At 44.8% G+C, this 20,998-nt stretch overlaps 1 protein-coding gene across 1 annotated transcript in view; it reads right to left on the minus strand.

Moving 5' to 3' along the window:
• The window catches only part of fer1l6 (fer-1 like family member 6), a 170,338-nt gene that overhangs the window by 17,897 nt on the left and 131,443 nt on the right, over nt 1–20,998 (minus strand). The window contains exons 33-37 of the mRNA XM_041189238.1: nt 20,218–20,388; nt 19,980–20,134; nt 10,394–10,536; nt 5,589–5,677; nt 2,360–2,458 (exon numbers count right to left, since the gene is read on the minus strand). Of these exons, the coding sequence (XP_041045172.1) occupies nt 2,360–2,458; nt 5,589–5,677; nt 10,394–10,536; nt 19,980–20,134; nt 20,218–20,388 (657 nt within the window). The remainder of the gene's footprint in view (nt 1–2,359; nt 2,459–5,588; nt 5,678–10,393; nt 10,537–19,979; nt 20,135–20,217; nt 20,389–20,998) is intronic.

A 20,998-nucleotide genomic window follows, 5' to 3' on the forward strand; every position in this document is an offset into this window, starting at 1 on the left:
TGCCCCCTTCGCAGGGGATCGTGTCCTCCAGCTAAAGCATCTGTCTGATTCAGGCAGTAGTCCCTGAAAAGATGCAAGCAGACCAAAGGATCCTCTGGCAGGATGCCAATGGCCTATGACATAAATGGGACCCTGATTTCCATTTTAAACAAAACTGAGCAGAACACGTACTGCGGAGATCAGCAGCGGTCCAGCCAAAGATGAACCCAAAAAGAGTTTTCTTTATCATTTAAATGTATTCATGATTTATTTATTATTTTATATATATAGGTTAATAGTTTTGGGGCCAGGAGCAGCAGAATTGCTTCTCTGGGCTGTGTAAAATTAAGCTGGGCCACTGTCATACCCATTCCCCCCCCAAACAGTGCGGACATTCTGAACTACCCTTTGTTCCTGGTTATGCTGGCCTTGGATTCACTGCCGAATTGGACCTGGCCTGTTTTCCAGCTGCCAAGTGTGCGTAATGAGGCCCGGCTCTAAAAAGGCACCAGGTCTCCTGTCAGTGCCATTAGATCAGCTTATAGTCAAAATCTGGCCTCTGAAGTCTCAACCAGCTTGCACAATTCTTTCGTTCTTCTGCTGGGTGCCCGTGGGGAAAGGAAGGGAATTGCTTGTCCTATCAAACAGCACGAGTCACCTGCTTATCACATTGGCGAATTGCTAATTTTCTGTTAATGATGTTCCCTGTGACATCTTGGAATGAGCCATACCCCTAAAGATTTAGGCATGTGTCGACCTTGCCAGCCAACATCACTGCCTTCTGGGTGATGAAAGTTGTCTCGAAGTCAGAATTCAGGAGATGCACAATTCCTCACATACAAATGGCAGTATACCCCTGACATTCCAAAATAAGTGTGGCCTCGATCTGTATTGGCTAATTTGTGGGTAAGGGCATGCAGACAAGAGGAAGTCTGTCCCTGATGCAACAAGACTTGCCTATCATTCTGCCTTTCAACCTAGAATCATGCCATCACAGAACCATACAACACTGAAAAAGACCCTTCTGCCCATTGTACCTATGCCAGCTCTTTGGTGGAGCTATCCAATTGGTCCCTGCTCTTACCCCATAGCCCTCCAAATTATTTCCTTTCAAGTATTATCCAATTCCCTTTGTCCTTCTCCCTATTTCTCAAATAACACAGAGAAAGATGAATCATCATTGGAATGTCTATTTTCATAATTCTAACTGTAGCAGTTAAAAATGTGGTTGCCAAAACATTAGGGCAAAAACCTTCAGAGATAAAACTGAATTGAAAATAACAGCTAGCACAAATCTAAAGAAAAATGATGCTTTTAGATTTTATAGTCTTCAAAAACTGAGATCCTGTCAGCCCTTCAAGTGCCTATTAATCTTATATGGGCAAACATAAGCCAAAGCTTATTCTCATCAAGAATCACTGGATATTGAGTTTATAGCCATTTGCAGGTCGACATATTATATTAAAATTAAAGCACTCATCTTTGTTTGCCTTGTGCTCATGCGGCCTAAGGCCTTGCTGGAAGTTCAAACAGCGCACAGGATAGGCAGAGATCGAGAAAAATGGATTTCTATCCAATTTTATGACCCACGACATCTGGGACACTTCTACAGCACCAGCATTGAGAATACAGGCCTTAATGGGGCAGAAGCTTTATCACCAACAGTTATTTTCAGTTTTATGATGATGTCTATAAGTACTAACTTCTATATTATTAGGGAACTTTTTTATGAGGTATTTTTTCTAGACTGTTCCTGGAGATATTTTTTGCTAGTGGATCATACTTAGGTAGAAAGTAAAATAGGCAAATGTTTATTGTCTCCTGTTTCACAGGAATATGAAGCTTAATTGAAGCATTTACAAGACCTTAACAAAACAGGGAGAGCTGAAAAAGAGATCTCATGAAAGCAGAGCCCTCACAATGCACATTTTCAAAGGAGTTCACAACTGAAGTAAAAACAGTCTGCAAGCCAAGTTAAAAATAACAAAAGCGTTGGTATTGATGTTCTCCAACAGTACAGGTAAGATAAAGCAAAGCTCCCTCTACACTGTCCCATTAAACACTCCCAGGGCAATTAGAACATGTGTTAGATGTAAAGTCTTTCTACGCCCAATCACAGGACAATAGCCACTTACTGCAGAAAGTATCATGAGCTCAGCACGAGTTGGCTGTGTGAATCAAAATGAATTTAAATTTCTACATTGATGCATCATTAAAATAATTTAATAGAAATGCTGGTTCACATATCAAGTCCATGATTCACCCTGTTGCTGCCAATTCTGTAAAGATTTTGGTAAAATTGTGAAAATGTTTTAATCCCAGTTTCCAATAAGACACTTCCCTCATCTCAAAAGTAAGCATTAATACCAGATTCTCTTACCCCTTGATATAGATGTCACTTGATTTTTGACCTGTAATAAAATTCTCATCTTCTAATATGACATCTTCGGTATTCCAGATAATTATTCTTAGTTCGTACCTGCAATCAAATAAATCAGTCAATTAAAGACTATCTCACAGACATTTAAGACAAAACATTTCATGTGTATACTAAATTTCGTCCGACACAATGGGAGCGGGCAGCTTATTTGCATAATTAAGGATCCAATTAGGGGCCATTTTACGGGGGCCACCTGCCTTTTGCCAATAGCGGGGTGGATCCTGCCATATGGGGAGGCCGCTAGCTTCATGGCAGTTGGCACCCTGAGGCAGCCTGGGGAAATAAGAACCAAAGGCTCCATAGCCAAAAGAGAATACCAGGGAGGCCACCCCTATAGCCCCAGTGGACCACTTGGAGAGGTTTTTCTATCGTACTTTAGGGGCCTCGATCTGCTAAATTTTGATTTTTCACATTGCTATCCAAGGGTGCCTTTAATTTGACGCACGCCTGAGGCCATCCTACGTGCCTCAGCAATGCCCACCTCGCTCAATGGCACTGTTGAGTCTTCAGAGCTACCAGCCCTCTGATTGGGCTGACAGCAGCAAGAACCCTCCCACCATCCTTAATCGGGCAGCAGGCCTGGAGGTGGCCAAGTAAGAGGTCACCTGCTGAAAAATCTCCGAGCAGGTCTTGCAAGTGGAGGCTGGGGAACTGCTTTTCAGTTCAAACGATAAATGGGGTCCTGAAGCCCACAGTAGATTTCAGCCCCACAGCTTAATCAAATTAAAATGAACAACTTACATTTCTAGAGGACTCCTCATACAGAGATCTGCCTCACAGCTTTACAGAGTGGTGGACAACTAGTAGACACCAAAAAGGTGGGCATAAAGGAAGGAGTGGACTGAGAACGGGCAAAGGCAAGAGAGTTTACAAGGTTTTTGAAAGTGGAGAAAGTTGACAAGGTGAAGGTGCTAAGGGAAGCAATTCCAAGGGTGGTAACCCAGTGACTGAAGGAACAGCTAGAAACTTCTTAATCATACGCCCTACATTCAAGCCTAAATCATTAACGTACATCTAGAACAACAAGGGACCCAATACTGATCCCTGTGGAACCCCACTAGCAACAGCCTTCCTCCAGTCACAAAAGTATTTGCCCACCATAATCCTTGGCTCCCTGCCACTGAGCCAATTTTGGTTCCAATTTGCCACTTTCCCTTGAGCCCCATGAGCTTTTAATTTTTTGACTAGTCTGCCATATGGAACCTTGTCAAAAGCCTTGCTAAAATCCATGCAGACTACATCAAATGGGTTACCTTCATCAATCCTCCTTGTTACCTTTTCAAAACATTCAATCAAATTAGTCAGACATGACCTGCCCTTAGTAAATCCATACTGATTCTCTGTGAGGACTCCGTGCCTTTCTAAGTGACGATTTATACTGTCAGAATTTTATCCATTAACTATCCCACCAGCGAGGTTAGGCTGTATTCCCCAGTAATTACTGAGGCTATTACTTTTTCTCCTTTTAAACAATTGTAAATGTTAGCAGTCTTGCAATCTCCCAGCACCAGGCCTGTAACTAGAGAAGATTACAAAATGGTGGTCACAGTTTCTGATATTTCTTCTTTTGCTCCCTTTAGCAGCCTGGGATACATTACATCCAGGCTGGGCAATTTATCCACTTTCAATTATACTAACCACCTTAAATTTCCTCCCTCACTTTATTTTCTCCATCCAATATTTCACCTCCTCTTCCCTTGTACAGCTGAGCCCCATCCTGGCGTTGTGGCCTTGGATCTGTCTGGCTGTATTCCCCAAAGGAACCATTGCCCTCACCAGTCTCCAGCACTGAACAATGGTTTGAGAGTGAAATGCATCCAGGGGACTCCTGCATTATCTACCTGGTCCTGCTTGACTGTCTAGCAGTCAACCATTCCCTCCCTGCCTGCACTCTCATAAGCTGCAGGGTGACCACCTCTCGAAATGTGCTATCCATGTAGCTCTCAGCTTCATGCAGTGATTCCAGGTGCTGTTTAAGCTCCAAAACCCAGAGCTCAAGTTCCTACAGCTGATAACACTTCCTGCACATGTGGTTGCCCTGGACATGTAAAGTGTCCTAGAGTTTCCACATGGAACAGGATGTGCATTCCATGGGACTGAGGTACTCTGCTATGCCTCTATTTATTAGCCAAACTAAATATCTCAGATTTAAGCCAAAGACTTATTAAGAACATATAAACAACTCATCAATGGCTCACAAATCAGCACCTTCACATCTGCTGATGTCACTTAGGTTTTTTTTAAACCTCACTCCCTGACGGTCATGCTCTCTCTGGGCTCTGGTCATTCTGTTGCTATGTCCTGACTGCTTCCAACTCTGTGTTCCTTATCTCCGGGCTCTCCAATTATGTGAATCTGACTGGTTGCTTGCCCTACTTGATGACATCACTGTTGCTGGACACCTGGAGATTCCCTTGACTTAGTGTCAGATTCAAGCTGATGCCCAGAAAGGGGAAATACACAGCACAGATATTGCTAGATCTTGGCATCAACAGTGAGCACTGTCACTCCACCGCTGATCCTGAAATTTGGGCCTAAATATTTTGGAGATATATTTGTACTCATCAAAGTGAGTGAGTATTATCATGCTGAAAGAATCGGTTTTCCTAGCACTTACCATTAAATAGGGGCCATCAAAAGAAAATGAGAGTAAAAAGACTTAAAAATAAAAAAGAAACTCAACATCTTCAATTCTAAAACTGATCCAGGTCTCACCTGAAGAGCTAAGGTCAGGCACGAATGATTTCAGAAGTAGACTTTGGAACATTTAGTTTTAAAGTGGACTTTTTTAAATTGCAAAAAATTTAATTCGATATCAGTTTGGTAATCTGAACTACTCTATCAGTTTAGATCATTGAAATAAATGAGTACAGAGTGTTCTGAAGAGAGGAATAAAAACAGTAAAGAAGGTTTCACAGCAGTGATGCATGATTTTATAAAAGGAATTGCTGCAAGATAAAGTTTAATATTCTTTTAAAGAATAAATTATGGCTGTTCAACAGGGCACTGCTCTTGCAAAGCCCTAGTATTCTACTTGCCTTTTAATTAGAACTCACAGAATCACAGAATTGTTACAGTGCAGAAGGACGCCATTGGGCCCATCATTTCTGCACCAGTTCTCCGATTGAGCAATTCACCTAGTTCCATTTCCCCTCTTTCTCCCTCGTACCTTTTAGGCTTGCGAGGTGATATGTCAACAGAAGGCCCAGGAGGAGGCATATCCATTGGAAACATGTCCACCCACATCCGAATACGGCCCTGGAGTTTTATCAGAAGCAAAAACATGATATTGAACAACTAGTCATCTGCTTCAATAAAATTCTACATGATACTAAAAGAACGATTACAAAAGGACACACAATTACGAAATGGGCAATTCAATGTCGGCTCATTAGGGATTATTGAGAATGGCATGGCTCACTTTCAAATAACAGGCAAGGGCAACCTAAGCGAGTGATATTCAATTGACCATCCAATATACACCCCACCTTATTTCCCTTTCCATGCTTGGCAGCCAATCCAATATTGCTCGCTTCTTGGTGCCTCCGTCAAATTTGAAAGTTCCTGTGATTACCTCAAGTGATCAAATGGACAGAAAATCATTGTTTGTACCTCCTTCGGAGATCCCCAGCATCACAGATGCCAGCCTTCAGCCAATTCAATTCACTCCACATGATATCAAGAAACAGCTGAAGGCACTGGATACTGCAAAAGCTTTGGGACCTGACAATATTCCGGCAATAGTACTAAAGTCTTGTGTTCCAGAACTTGCTGTGCCCTGAGCCAAGCTGTTCCAGTACAGCTACAGCATTAACATCTACCCGGGTACGTGGAAAATTGCCCAGGGATGTCCTGTCCACAAAAAGCAAGATAAATCCAACCCAACCAATTGCCACCCCATCAGTCTACTCTCGATTATCAGTAAAGTAATGGAAGGGGTCATCCACAGTGCTATCATGCGACACTTGCTTAGCAATAACCTGTTCACTGACACCCAGTTTGGGTTCTGCAGCGGCCACTCAGCTCCTGACCTCATTACAGCCTTGGTTCAAACATGGACAAAAGAGTTGAACTCCCGAGGTGAGAGTGACTGCCCTTGACACCAAGGCTGCATTTGATCAAGTGTGGCATCGAGGAACCCTAGCAAAACTGGAGTCAATGGGTATCAGGGGGAAAATTCTCCACTGGTTGGAGTCATACCTAGCACAACAAGGAAGATGGTTGTGGTTGCTGGAGGTCAGTCATCTCAGCTCCAGGACATCACTGCAGGAGTTCCTCAAGGTAGTGTGTCTTCAGCCCAACCATTTTCAGCTGCTTCATCAATGACCTTCTTTCCAACATAAGGTCAGAAGTGGGGATATTCGTTGATGATTGCACAATGTTCAGCACCATTGGTGACTCCTCAGATACTGAGGCAGTCCATGTCCAAATGCAGCAAGATTTGGACAATATTCAGGCTTGGGCTGACAAGTGGCAAGTATTATTCGCACCACACAAGTGGCAGGCAATGACCATCTCCAACAAGAGAGAATCCAACCATAGCCTCTTGACGTTCAATGACATTACCACTTTGAATCCCCTACTATCAATATCCTGCAGGTTACCATTGACCAGAAACTGAACTGGACTAGCCATATTAATACTATAGCTACAAGAGCAGGTCAGAGGCTAGGAATAGTGCGACGAGTAACCCACCTCCTGACTTCCCAAAGCCTGTCCACCATCTACAAGGCACAAGTTAGGAGTGTCATGGAATACTCTCCACTTGTCTGGATGAGTGCAGTTTCCATAACACTCAAGAAGCTTGGCACCATCCAGGACAAAGCAGCCCGCTTGATTGGCACCAAATCCACAAACATTCACTCCCTCTACCACCAACACACAGTAGCAGCAGTGTGCACCATCTACAGGATGCACTGCAGGAATTCACCAAGGCTCCTTAGACAACACCTTCCAAACACATGACCACTACCATCTAGGAGGACAAGGGTAGCAGATAGATGGGAACACCACCACCTGGAATTCCCCTTCAAGTCACTCACCATCCTGACTTGGATATATATATCGCAGTTCCTTCACTGTCGCTGGTTCAAAATCCTGGAACTCCCTTCCTAACAGAACATGAGCTGTAGGTAGAACAGATAACTGTTCCCTAGTGCATTCTCTGTGGCAATGCCTCCATCAATCAGCGTACCTACACCACATGGACTGCAGCAGTTCAAGAAGGCAACTCACCACCACCTTCTCAAGGGCAGCTAGGGATGGGCAATAACTGCTGGCCCAGCCAGTGAAGCCCACATCCCATGAATGACTAATAAAAAAAAATATGGACAAAGCTACACCCTAGCAGCCTAAACAAATTATGCTTTAAAATTCCACTTTACTTCACTGCGGGTAACAGGCTACAGATCTGTGATGTAAGTGCAGCTTTAAGTGTCGTGTCTACTTTACAAACTATACTATGTATAGAATGGGTTTTAATCAACCAACCAAGCCTTCAAATTAAAGGAAAAACTTGCAGTCAGAAACTGCCTTCCATGTCCTCTGGAAGTCACAAAGCACATCATAGCCAATTATTTACTTTTGAACTGTAGTCACTATTATTTTGTAGACAAAGGTAGCAGCCAATTTGTGTGCAAATAGCGTCCCATGAAGAATTAATTGGTATTGCTGAAAAAAGAGACATGCTGTTGAATCATTTCATCTTGCACTCATTAGGAGAGAATCCCAATAATATCAAGTCTCAAAGAGAACAACAATTTATACTGCACAGGGGAAAAGAGTGCTGATTGGTTTGCAATTGGACTCTGATTGATGGAGGCGTTGCCATAGAGAATGCACAAGGGAACAGTGATCCCCCAAGGTTGCAGACATCCCTCAGTGCTGTACCAGGCAAGATTATATGGTAAATTCCTGAAATGGAGCTTGAATCCACAATTTTCTAATTTGGCAGATTTACATAGATTGAATGGATGTATACTTTCTGGAGAGGTGCGTGTTGTTTCTCACCAAATTGCATGCAGTAACTTTTATTTATGAAATTTATTGAAGATACATACTCCACCAGCACCTCTGAATGACCTGGACCTTGGACTGATAGTTAAACGTGTTTTGATTGAAAAACAAGTTTTGTCACTGTGCCTCCAGCCAGACAGCAGGAGATTTTCCCTCAGAGTGAAAAGGAAAGTTGAAATGGATTAATATTACAATGGCTTCAGGTCCAACAACACCTCCAATTTCAAATTCTCATCCTTGTGTTCAATTTCTCCAAAGCCTCACCCCTCCCTACCTCTGTAACTTCCTCTAGCCTCACAGGCCTTCAATAACTCTGCACTTCTTCAATTCTGGCTCCTGGCACATTCTCAATTTCCTTCACCCACCCTATGTCTTAACTCTTGACTCTAGATCCTAAACTCTGAAATTCCCACCCTGAACCGTTCTATTTCTCTACCTTTCTCTTCTTTTATGACAATCCTTAAAACCTACATCTTTGACCAAGCATAATATCTCCTTATCTGGCTCAGTGTCAAATTCAGTTTGATACCTCTTCAGTGAAGTGCTTTGGGACACTTCACTATGTTAATGGTGCAATGTAAATGCAAGTTATTGTTGTTAGGTAGCTAAGTATTGTGCAAGTTCGAAGGTGCATGCAGCCCCTCTGTACGTAAATAGTGACTTTTTTTCCATTTATAAAAAGAGAACAACCCAAAATCTCAAACATCAAAGTTCATGTATTTGGTAAAATATTGAGCCATAACTTCCGAGCTCCAGACCACTGTATTAGGGAGGGTGGGGTACCCCAAAGATACACTGGGGTAAGGTAGGCTTGCACGGCAATTGCTCGGAAGTGCAAGCTTCCCCAGGGTAACTGCCCTTTGCTGGGAACCATCCAAAAATGCAATCTGAATTGTAAACAGTGGATGGTTCCAACTGGGTCACGTCAATATTTACACAGAAAATGTTAGAAGAATTAAAACCCCTTCCAACTTCTGGATACCTATTGCACAGACCCACACTGACCCCTCAGGGGACTCTCCCCATACCTCCGAACCCCCAGGGGACTCCCCCACCCCTCAACTAATCCCCCCATGGGTACTCCCCAACCCCTGAGACCCCAGGGGTCTCCCACAACCCACCCCCCACCCCCCACAACCACTCCCCGCCATGGGATTCCCGCTACCCTTAAGGGACAACGACCCTGACGGGAACTCCCTAACCCGCGAAATTCCACCGACCTACACAGGGACTCTTAACCCACCCACTGGCCAGGCCAGACTCTCACCCCCTCTCCTCCCCACCCACACCAGGCCCAACTCTCACACCCCTCCCCTCTCCTGAGACCTGACCCAGCCCAACACGCCCGTCCCCCGAGGCCTGACCAGACACAATATCATCCCCCAACCCCAAGGCCCGATCCGACCCCCTCGCAAAATCCTACCCATTTACCTTAGATACTTACTTTCTCCTGGCGTGTCAAGGACCTTTAAACATAGCTGGAGCTTTAACTTACCTGGTTTATGGCAGCTAGTGCTGCCCTTGACACTAAGCCCCGGGCATGCACTGCACTGCTCGGATCTTGTCCGGCCTGAGTTGGAAGGTTGGGTGAGACAGGATCAAGAAAAGTTTTGGGTAAGAAAGTAAGAGCGGAGTCGCAATCTGACTCTGAATACCATTCCGAGGAAGTTCAGGCCCAATTGTGTGTTGAGTTCAGAATGTAATTTAGTGTCTATCCATAGTTATAATACAGTCTGATATAAAGCTGCAAATCTTCAGCTCCTATTATTTCATGGTGCATCTTATGCTATATTTTAGGGCAGTTCACACGTCACACATATTACTATTAAATGCAAAATGATTGGCTCAACAGTATTGCCTTACAATGGAGGTGGGTTATGTAAAAGATCACATAGCACATCACATAATGGTTAAAGCACTCCGCAATCAAGAGTTTTGTACAGTTAAGAATTAACTCACCTGTTCCATGCCTGGTTGATCCGGATGGTAGAGGGGTCGTGTTTCAATGTGTTCAGGAACCAATTTATATCCAGCCCCAGGAATCACTGACCATTGATGTAACACGTTTAAAGCCAGATGTTCATGTGATATCACCTCTTCATCTACATTAAAAAACAATGGAATATGCTCAGATCATATAGGGCGGAATCTTCTGTGCCCGCTGGTGGCGGGCATGATTGGCGGCGTGAGCGGACAATATGGCGGCAAGGCCAAAAATCAATTTCACGCCGCCGTGAAACTAGTTAGCAACCATCCGCTCCACCCATCAATGGCGGCCACCTTTCCTGCCGCCATACGTTGGGAACTTCATTGTAATACGTCCTCATATCACCATAAGCCCAGCTTGCTGGAATCAACTCCCCAGGCTGGATCATTCGAGCACATCGACATGGTTACACACCTACGTGTTTCACAACAGTGTTTACAAGGCGTGCAGCTGCAGAGCTGCACTTCAAGGGTAACTTGGAGGTGAGTGTACAGTAACTTTGTGCAACGCTCGTGAGGGTCGTCTATTGGACTTCAAGGTTGAGGCGCCACTCATTCAGGCAAGCTGCTTTTTCCCAGCTGGCTGACAGTGCAGTGCTGGGGCAAGGACTGGGCCTGTGGTTGAGGGGAATTGGGTGGGTGGGCGTTGGCGGCGGGGCGGGGGGGTGGGGGTGGCAAAGGCTGTCCTGTGGTTGATGGTCGTGCACAACCATGTGCGGGAGGGTGGGGTGGGGAGGAGGAAAGTGGCCATGCATTTGGGAAACCTTGTAAAAAGTGACTATTCCTCTGCAGCTGAGACAGATCAGGCGCAGCCCACATTGACATGCTTGGAGTGGGGCCTCTAGCTTATCTGCCCACTAAAGCAATGCAGAGGCGTGAAAGTGCCACCAAATGCTGCAGAGCTTTTCACCCCTCAGGCACAGGCTGCAAACTAATAAGCATTTTAGTGGACTACAGAGCAATTGGACAATTGGACACATTGTACAATCTCCTTGTTAAAGCTGGCCATGGAGCAGTCACTGGTGGAGATGCTCACAGCCCTTTGCAATGTCATCATCCCAGTTTGGACCAGTCTTCCCCACGGTTCAAGCTAATAGTGCAGCCTTGTAGTGTGGGTTAGGAGAATGCCTGCGCCTGAGCTGGGAGTACAGCATGCAGTCCCATGGGCAAAGCTGCTGCCAATCGGTCAGGTGGAGGTGGGTGGGGTTTCGGGCAGCCGTGCAGCGCACTAAACTCTGGACATACAAGTGGTGGCCAGCACTCTCTGGGATGCTTTAAGGGGCCTTCAGACCTAAACAAGAGAGGTTCTTAGTACACCCAAGCTAACCCACGCATCTCTCTTTCAATCTGCAGGAGGAGGACTTCAGGAGCATGGAGCCTGGTGACCTACCTGCATGCGTTATGGCTTACAGAGAATGGAGACTAAGGAGAAGAGAGTGACGGAGATGCCTGGCTGGGCAGAGGGAGGAGCAGCACCGAAGGGACTGCTGGGTCTCCCACTCATGCCACTGAAGAACCACAGCAAGCCACTGCCAGAGCACATGAAAGTGACCGTGGCGCTCAATTTTTACACCAGTGGCTCCTTTCAAGATGACCTCTGTGGGATGTTGCATGCCTCCACCCACCAATGCATCCATGAGGTCGCAGATGCCATCTTCGCAAAGGGACACAACTTTGCACATTTTGCCTGGGATCAGGAAAGCCAGGAAGCAAGGGTGCTGGGATTTGCCCAGATCTCTGGTTCCCCACAGGTACAGAGTGCCATTGACTGCACTCATGTGGCGCTCAGATCTCCATTGCAACAAGCAGTCAACTATGTCAATCGCGAGGGCTTCCACTCGCCAAATGTTCAGCTGGTGTGCGACAACCTCAAACGCATCCTGCAGGTGTACGCACAGCTCCCAGGGAGTGTCCACGACTCCTACATCTTCAGCAGGTCTCAGATCTCTGATGTCTTCCAGGGTCCACAGAGGCTGCAGAGTTGGCTCCTCAGGGACAAGGGCTACCCACAGAGACTGTGACAGATGACACCCATGCGGCAGCCTCAGACTGCAGCAGAGCGAAGGTGCAACGAGGCTCATGCTTTGACTTACACCTTGGTGGAGCAAACAATCGGGATATTGAAACAAGGTACTCCACTGGTGAAGCCCTGCAATACAGTCCACAGAGGGTGTCACGCATCATCATCACTTGCTGCACCCTATACAACCTGACGTTGCAATGGGGGGAGGAGCTGGCTGAGGAGGAGATGGAGGAGCTGCACGTCTCCTCCAATCAGGAGGACGTCGATAGGGATGAGGGTCAGGAGGTCCTCGAAAGCAAGCCAGCAATGATACCATCACATTAGACAGATGAGGCAGTCAGGCTCGGGAGGCCCTCGTAGCTGCTAGATTTGTGGAGGTTGATAACAACATGCAGTGAGGAGACAACATAGATCCTCACATTGCATCTGTGAACGTCTGGCTCCAGTCTGGCTGATGGCAGTACACATACCCTCTGTGATAATGCTTCTGTCATGGAGATGCAGCAGACGCCCTAATAGTTGCTGAATTCCAGGAGGGTGATGATGACATGAAGTGAACATACTCCAAAGATCTTCACATTGCCTCTGTGAATGTCTGACTCCTCTTGGCCGAGGGCAGCTCACTGAGCTCTGTGATCAGGGTCATATACAGCAGCACAGCTGCGAAACTTTAAATACATCTGAACATTTGTCCGCCTTCAGCACCTGACCCCTTCAGGAGCACAGTGTCACTGGTCACAGATGCTGAAGAGATGGGGGCCAGCCCCACCTCAAAGGCACTGAGAGCACACAGAGAGAATGATGGAACTCTATGACGCCTGCCCATGACATTCTGGCAGCAATGACAAGCACCATCGAGGTGCAGGCATCAGTAATGCGTCCATGGAGTGTGAGGCCCGACCATCACTTTGGTCTGAAGGTTACACACTGCACAGGAAGAGGCCCTGGACTGAGAGACCTGCCTTTATCTTGTGCAGGGACCAAGGTTTCACATCTGAGTGACATAAGCACTGCTCATCAGAACAAGGAGCCATAGGCAGGGAGACATTCTTGGGAGTTTATTTAAAATAATGAATATTATGTACATGCGATTAACACCTATGCCCAGGCTGTTCAACTACACCTCCTTAACATTCCTAACCCTTGGTGCTCCCCCGACATCCACAGCAGAGGTGGAGGCAGCCTGCTGAGTGCTACACCCTGCCTGTGATGACCTTGACCTGCTGATCTTCCTTCCTATGGTGCCCAAGAGCTCCTGGCTGACTCCTTGAGGAGAAGGGAAACTGGAGTGAGATCAAGCTGCCCCCCACCATTCTCACGTTGACATTGTTGGAGGCCAACTATGGTGTCAGCGATGGAGTTCAACCCGCGCAGCAGTGCATGACTGATGTCCTGGACCAAGGTCTCCAAGTCCGCTACCATCTCACCAATGTTGATCTCGGTGCTCTGGCATGCCAGCGCTATCATCTCAGCCTGATGACAGACTGACTCCTCCATCGTGCCTTTCAATCTGTGGAGTGCAGCGGACATCCCTTCCTGATGTTCCTGAGCTTGCCTTTGCAGCTCCAGCAACTGAGGTATGACAGAGTCCACAGGCTCATCACCTGATTTAGACTCAGCAGATTTCTGGCCTCCAGCAGTCCCCTGACTGCCAGAAACCCGGGAAGTCCTGCTACTGCCTGCTGTGGACCAGACAGTGCGATGAGCTTACCAGACTGTGACCCCAAGGTACTCTGGAACTAGAGCCCACCGAGGTGTGTGCCTTTGCACTGGCGGAGGGTGTGGGTGAGTGCTGTGTCGTCTGTTCAATTGGGATTTCAGCAGATTCCTCTTCTGAAGTTTCTTTGGGGCTTGAGTCGGGGATCTGGGTCATGGACTCCATCGGCTGTTTCCCAGATGTGCCTGCAAAAGCAAGGAGAGATAATTAGTGCATGGCAGTGGCCCGTGAAACAGGACACATCACGCACAGCATGGTTGTCTGATGGATGTTGCACTGCTGGACCCTCACTTGTTAGAAAACCGCCGACCTCACTGTCAGCAAAGGATTAATCAAAGGACTAATGTCTAATCTTCGCCAGCCATCTGGATGACCCTGTTTTCAAAGTCCGTGAGGACCTTGATGTCAGGCATTCTTCCACAAGTCCGCAACTTCTCCCTCTTGTTGTGTACCAGCCTGTCCTGCATGAAAACAGATGGAGAGATAAGCAGGATGCCTGCCAGGCCAGATAATAAGTATATTGGCATGTGTGGGTGGTGAGTGGTGCCATGGATGGGATGAGGACAATAAAGGTGTGTGTGAGAGAATGAATGTACCGTGAACTGGCAGTGAGTGAGGTCCCTATGGATGTGTGATGTGTTTGTAAGTGTGTGAATTGAGAGTGATGAGATGAGTGACTTACCCTGGTGGAACAGAGGAGATCAATCATCCTCTTTTGGCACTGGGGGGCTGTCCTCTTTTGCAGGGTATTGGCACTGACCACTGCTTCCACTGCTTCCCAAGCTGGAATGGTGATGTTGCTGCCCTTCCTGCGGCCAGAACAGGGGTTGAGAACATCACAGCAGCCCTCCACAGTGTCCAAAAGGCATTCCAGGGATGCGTCAATACATCGGGGTGCTGCAGTCTTCTTGCCTTTTGGGGCCATGTCTTCAGTGCAGCAGTCCTGGGCTGGCAGCAATGAGAGGTGTGCACACAGCTATACTTTTAACGTGGTGCCCAGCATAAGAAAGCAGTGAGGTGATGGTGTGGTGAGTGAATGACAGCCCGCCTGCCATCGAAATGGCGTGTTTCCCAAAAAACATCAAAGCAGGACTTCAGGCTGACCAACAGCCTGCATCAAGTCTAAGTCTTCACGGAGCCTGTTTCTTTGGAAGATTCCTGCCTTCGGTTGCCAAGCAGTCCAATTCTCTGTATACCAACTTCATCTTGCTGCGTCATCATCAACTTTAAAGGAATTCTGCAAGTGCTGCTTCAGCTAGCTGAACCCGCCTGAACTGTAACTCCTCCGTGGAGGAATCCTCAGTGGACTCTGACTTTCTGGACTCTGGCAATCACATGAACTGATACCATATCTGTAGTGCTTTTTCTTTTAAGTTATTCATAGTTGTAAAAACTCCTCTTTTCTTTCCTTTTTATTGTGTGCTTCTGCATGTGTATGTAGTTGCGACCATTCCCCTGGTTTGAATGTATGAATAAACTATACTTCTGATTTAACCCTAAAGAGAGTTTGCTGCAAGGCACTTTAAAAATTGACTTCACAAACAGAGGGTTTGGGGAAACATGCCACAGTCTATTTCAAAAATTAAAACACCTCTGCTTACAGACAGACAGCAAGAAAAATAAAGGAGTTCGGTTTTGCCTCCCTTCACTGTCGGAACACTACTTCTACATTCTCTAGCGTATAGAAGAACAAATTTAGAGAATAGAAGAATCGAAGTACAGACAGGTGGAGTTGAGGTAGAAGATCAGCTATGATCTTAGTGAATGGCAGAGCAAGCTCAAATTGTCTACTCTTGCTTCTATTTCTTATGTTCTTATGCTAATACTTATCTGCCAGTTAAGAACAAAGGAGCATTGAATAATCATGTTCTTCTCTGTGTGATTATCACATTTAATTCTTGCTGTAGTGATGTAATTGTATAAGTATACACAGCTACGCTTTTAATTTAGCAAGACCACTTCATGTGGCTTACCTATATTCAATTTGTGCTTTCTCTTCCCCACTTTCACCCCTGCCTCAAATCCACCTCTCCATGAAACCACCATTCACACTTTTGTCACATCCAGGTTCAGTTACTGCACAGCTTTCCTGGTTGGCCTCTTATTCACCACCCTTGAAAAATTTACTCTGCTGCTTGTGCCCTATCCCATATATAAGTCTAGCTTGCCCATCCTTTATTCCTGGTCTGCCAAGGCCTCAATGTCCTTGCATTTAAGCCCCTCTATGGCCCCACCCTTCCCTATCCCTGTAATGCCCTCCAGCCTCCCATCTCTCTATTTTCATCTTCATTATAAATGGATGTGCCTTCAACCACCTAGGTCCAACTCTTGGAAATGTTTTCCCTATACCCCTGTACCTCCCCACTTCCTAAACCACCTTTAAAACCCTTCTTAAAATTCAATCTACAACTATGCTATTAGTCATACTGCCTAATCTCTCCTTTTTCCTCATGCTTCCATGAATTGTTTTGGAACATCTTTGCACTTTAAAGGCTCTATAAAAATGCAAGATAATATAATAATGTCTTGATGCAGTGAAACTGGATTGATGACTGCGATAGAGCCACCTATCAAGATCAAGTGTGAATGACCTGATTACTCAAGTGGAGTGAAATTTCATTAAATTTGACATTAGACAAAGACACAAGATGCCAACACAATAGGAAAATGGATACCTGCATGAAATGCAGGAAGGCTGGCGCTCAAGTTACATACTCCAAAGGGGGTCAATGTCTTCAGGAAAGGGTGGCATAAAATAATGGGCAGAAGGACAGGATAAATTGTACTGATATAAGAAGGTAATTGATACCAAGTACAAGGGGAAACCAATACTGTACACAAGGATAATGCTAGAACTAACATATAGCAATGCTATTCAATTACAATATAACCAGACTATGCATGGTCCTCGCAGATTATCTCTCCACCAAGTTATATAGTTCTATGCGGAGAAGGGTACTGAAAAAGGGGGAGAAACATAAAATTGTCTACCTTAAGTTTGTTGACTATGTAGCAAAATGGTTGCAGATAACATAGATTGGGACATAAATATTGAAGGGTACGTGACATTTTAGGAAGGACAGGAAGCCAGGAAAAGGTGGAGGGGTAGCTCTGTGAATTAATGATGGTATTAGCACATTAGAGAGGGATGATCTAAATTCAGGAAACCAGGATGTAAAGTGATTTGGGGTGAGATGAGAAATGATAAAGGCAAGAAGCTACTTGTGAGTGTGGTGTACAGGCCCCCTAATTTTAACTACATGGTAGGACAGACTATAAAGGTACGGTGATAATCATGGGGCTTCTTATATACATATAGCCTGGATCAAGGGTTCATAGAATGCTTTTGGGATAGTTTCTTAGAACAATACATTCTGGAACCAACCAGAGAGTAGGCTATACTAGACCTGGGTATTGTGCAACAAGATAGGGTTAATTGATAACCTCATAATGAAGGCATCCCTGGGTAGCAGCGATCACAACATGATTGAATTTTACATTCAGTTTGAGGGAAAGGAGTGGGTCCAAGATTAGCATTTTAAACTTAAATTAGGGCAATGGTATGGGAATGAAAGCAGAGCTTGTTAAAGTGAACTGGCAAATGAGGTTAAGGAATAGCTCAATAGAGGTGCAGTGGCAGGCATTTAAAGGGATATTTCAGATATTTGCAATGAGAAAAAACATATAGTTGAGCAAAGACAGGTGGCAGGTCAGAAGATTGGAATATAAAGAGCAGCAAAGAATGACAAAAAGAGTAATAAAGAGGGAAAAATTAGAGTACAGGAGAGAGCTAGCTAAAAATATAAAGGTGGATGATAAGAGTTAAAATTAAATAAGCAAAAAGAGCTAACGAAGTTAGTGTTGGTCCTATAAAAATGAATCCTATTGCATCTATTTGCATTGATCTTCACTATAAAGGATACAAGTAACATCCCAGAAATAGCTGTAAATCAGGAATTGGAAGGCAGGGAGGAACTCAGGAAAATTATAATCACCATGGAAGTAAGTGGTACTCAGCAATTTGTTGGAACTGCGGGCTGACAAATCCCCGAGTCCTGATGGACTTTACCCTAGGGTCTTAAAAGAGGTGGCTACTGAGATATTGATGCATTGGTTTTAATTTTCCAAAATTCCCTGGTTACAGGGAAGATGCCATTAGATTGGAAAATAGCAAAGTAACTTCTTTATTCACAAAGGGAGGGAGACAGAAACCTTAAGGTTGGCAGGCAGGTGAAAAGGCCAAGCTTTTATTAATTAAGTCAAAAAATTTTCCGAAACATCAAAACATGTCCCATCTCATGTTTAATTCAATTTTTAATTCATTTATTTAACAATTTCAAAAGCGCTTTAATCTCCCTGAGGCAGCTCCTTGCCTCAGGGAGCCTGAAGTGCTCTTTTGCGTGCATGCACGAGAGAGTGCTGGCCCCGACTCTCCCTCCTCCCTTCGCCTACGCAGGTAGCACTGAGCACTATGGCTCATGTCTTACGCTGGGCGTACCTTAATGGGCCCACCTGCATAAAATGACAGCGTGGAGCCGATCGCGGGCGGCGGTCAGCTCCTCAACCACACCCACTGAGCCCTCCCGTCAACTGAAGAACTCAGGACTAGGTGTTCTAGTGCATGAATCACAAAAGGCTAGAATGCAGGTACAGCAAGCAATTAGGAAAGCTAATAGAATGTTACCATTTATTACGAGGGGAAGTGAATATGAAAGTAGGGAGGTTATGCTTCAGCTGTACAGAACACTGGTGAAACCACATCAGGAGTACTGTGTATAGTACTGCTCTCCTTCTTTAAGGAAGGATGTAAATGCATAAGAAGAAGGTCAGAGAAGGTTTACTAAACTAATACCAGGAATGGGCAGGTTGTCTTATGAGGAAAGGTTGGACAGGCTAAGCTTTTAACCACTGGAGTTTAGAAGAGTAAGAGGAGATTTGATTGAAACATATAAGATCCTGAGTGGATGTGGCGAGAATGCTTCCTCTTGTGAGAGAATCTAGAGCTAGGGCTCACTGTTTAAAAATAAGGAGTCGCCTATTTAAAACAGAGATGAGAATTTTTTTTCTCTCTGAGGGTAGTGAGCCTTTGGAACTCCCTTTCTCAAAAGGCAGTGGAAGCAGAGTCTTTGAATGTTTTCAAGGCAGTGGTAGATAGATTCTTGATAAACAAATGGGTGAAAGGTAATCGGGGGTTGGCGGGAGGTTACAGTCAGATCAGCCATGAACTTATTGCATAGTGGAGCAGGCTCGGAGATCCGAGTGGCCTACTCCTGCTCTTAACTCGTATGTTTGTCCGTTCATATGTGCGGTTACTCTTTCCCCCGGGGGGGGGGCAGGCTTGAGACCCAGAAATGGTCGCCACCTCTGTTTCCCACCCCTGGAGGGGAAATCCTGCCTATTATCGCTGTTTCTCTCTCCACAGATGCTACCAGAGTGGTTTCAGATCTCAGCATTTTCTATTATACAAAACTGAATCTGTGCTTTCACCCTACAGCGTTCTGCATATTATACAGTTATGTCAGTTTAATGATTACATTGCTTGTTTTCTTAATGAACACATCAATTTTTTGAGTTTAAAGGTACTAATTTGCAAAGTAGCATCCTATTATTAGCTCTACATGTATGGTGAGAATGCTGGAGAAATCAGGAAAAAAAAGCACAACAGCATAAAAATGAGAAGATGAATCTCCAGATTCAGAATTAATCTCAAAACCTGGTGTAAGACCACTGGTTACAATATTGACATGGGAAAATGTCACAATTCCAAATGTTATTTTGATCTATTCCAGCTTCATATCAATATAAATGTTGATATTCACCGTCCTCCATAAAGGTTGTTCTGCCCACAAAGACTTTGCCTTCCACCTTAATCTTTCCTGATCCAAAGTAGGGTTCACGGAGCCCGCTTTCTTTGCACATTCTGGTCAGGATCCCAGTTGGCTTCGTGGCATCACGCCAGGCATTGTAACCTTCTCTGCAATTGAAAAAGATTCAGTTACAAATTGTAATCAAAAGATAACTTGAGAAGCAAGTGATAATCATTGTTCGCATCCTTACATCTCGTATTTGTACGGTAGCCCGCAGGTAGCTCTGTATTTGCTGTAAAAGCGATTCTCCAAATCAATTTTGGTTGATCCAATCAAATCATCTGTTCCAACCAAATCGAAATCATAGATTGTTATCGTGAGCAGAGATTCCATTGGGAATGTAGCTTCAATCTCATAAGACCTGTAAGATGAAAGAAAGAATTATTGTACAAGAAGCATTTCCCCCCCCCCCAAAATAGTCAGAAAATGAAAACTGAATGATTTTGGAAAATTGATGGGACCAAGTTATACTTCCAGCTTGGCTTTTTTTTGTGAAATATTGAAATTTCAAGATTGTGTCTCAAGTAGATTTGAGTAAACAAAATGGTGCAGTTGTGGATTTTGAATGTTTTACATTTAATAAAAGAGGCAACTGAAACAAATATTCATAGTGAAGAACTTATGGTTATCTGCATAGTTCTAGATATGGTCTTGGAGTCAAATAATTGTAGTTCTTTAACCATGACACCACAGTGTGGTACAAGAAGGCACATTGGATTATAGAACTACATTGTCCTTGAGATAAAATTACAGTAAAAGTGTATTTATTTGATCTGAGATGTACTGATTCAATTCTGAGGGGAGAGATTTTGGTCTGGATTTTCACCAAGACATGTTGACTCGCAAGCCCTTTAAAAATGGTGAGCGGGTCCTGATTCCAAGATTCTCAACCCCATTCCTTGGCTGTATGATTTTTGGGTGTGCCTTTAAAGGGTGTGGGCTGCTGCCTGTCTGAAGCCTGCATCCAGCAC

Source organism: Carcharodon carcharias, chromosome 6 (genome assembly GCF_017639515.1).
Source record: "Carcharodon carcharias isolate sCarCar2 chromosome 6, sCarCar2.pri, whole genome shotgun sequence".
NCBI classification, from domain to species: Eukaryota; Metazoa; Chordata; class Chondrichthyes; order Lamniformes; family Lamnidae; genus Carcharodon; species Carcharodon carcharias.